Genomic DNA, 4,713 nt, shown 5'->3' on the forward strand with positions numbered 1-4,713 from the left:
GTAGTCTATCTCAGTATCTGGAAATATTGCATATGAGATATGATTGGAAGATTTTGTCGTTAATGAATATATCTTATACATCAATACATGTAGCCTATATGTCCTTATGTAATATTTTATTTAATTAATTATTCTGCAAAATTCACTTTGTTGAACAACAAAAAATAATTTCGCAATGAGATAAATAAAATTGAATCTGATACCAGGTTATTCTGAATTGTTTAACAGTGAGTGTTCATTGACGTGTTAAATGTTAATTACATCATGAGAGTGCGTACTGCAGTACTGTGTACAGAGAAGGCTACTCTGGTTGTTTTAGCCATTCCAGAAAGGCCTGAAAACTTTAATCAAGTAAAATCTCCATAATAAGTCAATCTTATCATCCAGTTATCTCCAACACTAATGGCCTATATTGATCAGTATTTTGATGGGTTTTGCAAATCATTTTCAGATTTATTCAGTAGGCTATAAATAATATGTCCCGTGCACTCAGACCGATTAGGGACTTGTCTTGTTTATGTCGGCGTTTGGCAAAATCTCATGCTATAATAAATTCATGTTCATACAAAACTTGGGATGAATCTGAGGAAAGCATATATACAGAAGATCATGCTCAACTCATGAGATCACTACGTAAAATAATTGACAAAGATATTAATCCATTTGTTGATGCTTGGGAAGAGAAAAAAGAATTTCCCGCACACACCGTTTTCAAGATTCTAGGAAATGCTGGATTCCTTGGTGTAAACAAACCTGTTGCATATGGGGGGCTGGGATTGGACTATAGTTATTCAGTAGCTGTGAATGAAGAGCTCGGAAGTATACTCTGTGGTAGTATACCCATGGCAATAGGTGTACAAGTCGATATGGCAACCCCTGCATTGGCAAAATTTGGAAGCCATGAGTTAAAAGAGAAATTTTTGGCTCCATCTATTCGTGGTGATTACGTTGCTTGTCTTGGTGTGAGCGAAACAGGTTCTGGGTCAGATGTAGCGAGCATCAAAACTCGAGCTCAAACTGATGGAGATGATCTTATTATCAATGGAGAAAAGATGTGGATAACGAATGCCGCGCAAGCAGACTGGATGTGTATGATTGCCACTACAAATGATAAGGCTGTACACTCCAGTAAATCTCTTATTTGCGTTCCGATGGATCTTCCAGGAATTACCATAGCAAATCGAATTGATAAAATTGGAATGCATAGTTCTGATACATCTCGTGTCACTTTCGATGATGTCAGGGTACCACGTTCTAATATTATTGGTGAAGAAGGAGCTGGTTTTATGTACCAAATGATTCAGTTCCAGGAAGAGAGGCTCTTTTCTGGAGCAACTGCTTTAAAACTGCTTCAGCGAGCCATTGATTCGACTATCGACTATGCCAGAAATAGACAAATTTTTGGTGGTTCTGTATTGGACCACCAATCTGTCCATTTCCGAATGGCTGAACTACAAACCGAAGTTGAAATGCTAAGGTCAATGGTTTACCGAGTTGTTGGATTATATATAAAAGGTCACGATGTCACACCTTTAGCTTCTATGGTTAAATTAAAAGCAGGTCGGCTTGGTCGTGAAATTACTGATGCATGCTTGCAATATTGGGGTGGTATGGGATTTTCTTCTGAAAGTATTATTTCAAGATTGTACAGGGATTCAAGATTAATTTCAATTGGAGGTGGAGCGGATGAAGTTATGTTGTCAATCTTGTGCAAGTACATGGGAACTTTACCAAAACTGAAGCGGAAAAATGACTGATGTAAGTTCCCAGTCACCTCTAACGATATGCAAATTCCAAGACTAAGGCTGTATTTATCAGCCTACATAATTTTTTATTAAGTACGATATCACCGAGTTGAAGAAATTTTAATCAAAACCCTTATTTTTGCCTATCCTGTCTTGATTCACACTACATATATAGACATTTGATTCTTTTTTTGGAAATTGAATCTAAAATCACAGGATTTACTAGTAATTGTTATAATGTAACATGACTAATCTACCTAAATCTAGCTATGTTATTTTACTATATTTTGTTTTTCCAAACAATTTCTGTTCAAAATGTTTCAAATCGAAAATATGATTCAGTTATCATCTGAAGTGTTACAAACTAATACTATATATTTCAAATAAAATTAATTTAGTTTTTAATTTTAGAAGGACTATAGGTGTCACGATGAGTGCTGATCGAAACAATGACTATTATTATATTGTAATGCCAGTAGTTCCATCACCACCACCCTTAGTTGCATAAACTGATTATGCCCAAATGAGGGGATATTATCTTAATGTTTTGCATTTTATCAAAGTTTTCAACTAATTATTCCTACTCTTGCATTTAAAGGGTGCATCTTGTCAGGCATGAGGCAAAATTCTCATGATGTTTTGACACTTTTTTTCGTGAAGTTAAATATGCTCATTCGCTGTAAAACGTTGAAGTATTATGTTCAGAACTATTGGTTATGATCAGTGTTCCCTCTAATTTGTGCGCGTGCGCGCGCGCACACAGCTTTCAGAGGCCGCGCACACGCATAGATTTACTGCGCACAGACGTATTTCGATGTAATTCAACAATGTGCTCGGTTGGCAGGTTGAGAAAGTTTGTTGTTGGCCCACTTATTATCCGGTTAGAACGCCAAAATTTCTTCATTGGTTTTTGCACAAATATTAGTCATTTCCAAAAAAGTGCGCACACACCAAAATTTCTGCGCACACATACTACAAAAAATTAGAGGGAACATTGGTTATGATGATGATAAGGTTGCTACGAAAGAAACATTGTAGTTCACTTAGCTTTTAGATAGCATGCACTGTCCTTATTATAATGATATTTGTTGGAACTTTCATCAGTAGCATAAATAAAACAGGCGAAAGCATAGGTCTTGTCAAACCATCACCCATGTAAAGAAAAACAAGCCTAGATTAAAGTAAACCAAATCAACGAAAATTGATAAACTGTAATCATCATTGCATAGTTCTAACATCCATAACCGCAGAAAAGTTTTAATTCCAAAGCCAATTTACTTAACTTCACATCTGTGCAGCTCACATTAGGTTAACCCAACTTTATTTTTTGTCAGTCTCCATCCTGTAAAGCATTACCTAGTTATTGAATATGTAGGCATTTTAATAATCTGTCTGAGGAAACTTTAAAATTCAATAATGGTGATTTAAATAAGAGACTAACATTTATTGAATGAATTGAGATGTTTGGGTGACTGTACCGATATTTAACCTACATCAACCTGTGCAATATTTATCATGTATTAGATTCACATGAAAAAATTATGTGGTTACTATAAAACTATGTGGAAGTTTTGAATTTTTGAACTTGTGTAGATTAAGTTGTTTCGAAATGTCATGGCAATTAAGTTCAGGAAAAATGACATTTTCAGTTTTGAGAAATGCCCAGTCAGCAACATTTAATAACTAGTGATTATCATATTTGGTTTATTAATATTATTTTCTTACTTATAATTATTATTTTCCTAATTCTGTTTTCTAATTATTAAATCAATATTTTCCTTACAATATATTTTGTTTTCTAATTATTAAATCAATATTTTCCTTACAATATATTTCATAATATTTTAAATATCTCTCCATCATCTAATTCATTGGTTCTCAAATAGGGGTCCGTGGTCGCTTAGGGCAGGGGTTCGCAACTACGGGGTCGAAAGTCTCAACCTAAATTTTGGGTCGCGAAGCCCTCCGCTCTGGGTCGCAAAACAATTTAAATTTTCCATAAATATGAGCATCGCGTCTGTCTGTGTAGCGCATTTATGTATAACAACTTTATAAATATCTGATTATAATTATGGATGTTTCCCCGAGTATACACTTCATTATTTACTGGTTAACATTGGCCAATCAGCATAAGTGCAAAATTTGGCGTAACAATAAACGTTTCAGAAGCGCTCAGATACTTTTGCCATTCAGACAGTCTTTCGTGGTTGTGAATATTACCTCGTTTTGGTGGTTTGTTAGTTTTTAGTTGTGTTTTGGTAAATTTAAGTCCTAATCAAATAACTCAATAATCTTTTTGCTCTGTCGGAGTTTTATTTTAAATGCATTAATCGAAAATTAAATCTAGAAATAGCTGTGATAGACTAGGACAAACTTTTTTACCGGCACATTTAAATGAAAGGTTGAATGTATTGAATTAAAATGATTGTTTGAAACATATAAACCAGATTTTAGGCGCGAACTTGCAAAACCATTATTGAAATAAGTACCAATAATTTTGCAATGGTAGAGTATAAAGCGGAAGAATTTTGTTGGGATCGAAAGTCGGGGAAACGTTTATTACGTAGTCGTTACTTATAGATTTTAATCGGTAAGTATGTTGATAGGTATTTGTCTGTATGTCTGTCTGTTAGATGCACGCGATATCTCACGAAAGCGGGATTGAATCTGCTCCTGATTTTGCATGTGCATTCATCATATGTCTGACCAGAAGCCTATTAATTTTGGATGAATTATGGTGTATAATTAGCGAGTTATTAATTAATTAGTGATGGGACACAAGGTGTCACTATGGAGTAAGAGCGCTGTTTTGGGGGATCCCCTAACTCTCGATCGATAAGTCTCCGGTATTCTCGTTTGCATTGTTAAGGTAGACAATTGTGTTGTTTGGTAGTAATGCGAGGTTAGCAGTAGCCGTGTGGAATTGCTCGATAAAGACGTGGCGGGAAATTAGCAAGAGTATCACAAA

The 4,713-nt window shown here is 35.0% G+C and overlaps 1 protein-coding gene across 1 annotated transcript; it reads left to right on the top strand.

The window, feature by feature from the left end:
• Positions 1-426: 426 nt before the first annotated feature.
• Positions 427-2,877, top strand: LOC120344924 (putative acyl-CoA dehydrogenase 6). The gene has a single exon (XM_039414265.2). It carries the CDS (start codon positions 477-479, stop codon positions 1,755-1,757), a length of 1,281 nt encoding a protein of 426 aa, XP_039270199.2. The 5' UTR covers positions 427-476; the 3' UTR covers positions 1,758-2,877.
• Positions 2,878-4,713: the final 1,836 nt, after the last annotated feature.

Source organism: Styela clava, chromosome 5 (genome assembly GCF_964204865.1).
Source record: "Styela clava chromosome 5, kaStyClav1.hap1.2, whole genome shotgun sequence".
In the NCBI taxonomy this organism is placed as follows: Eukaryota; Metazoa; Chordata; class Ascidiacea; order Stolidobranchia; family Styelidae; genus Styela; species Styela clava.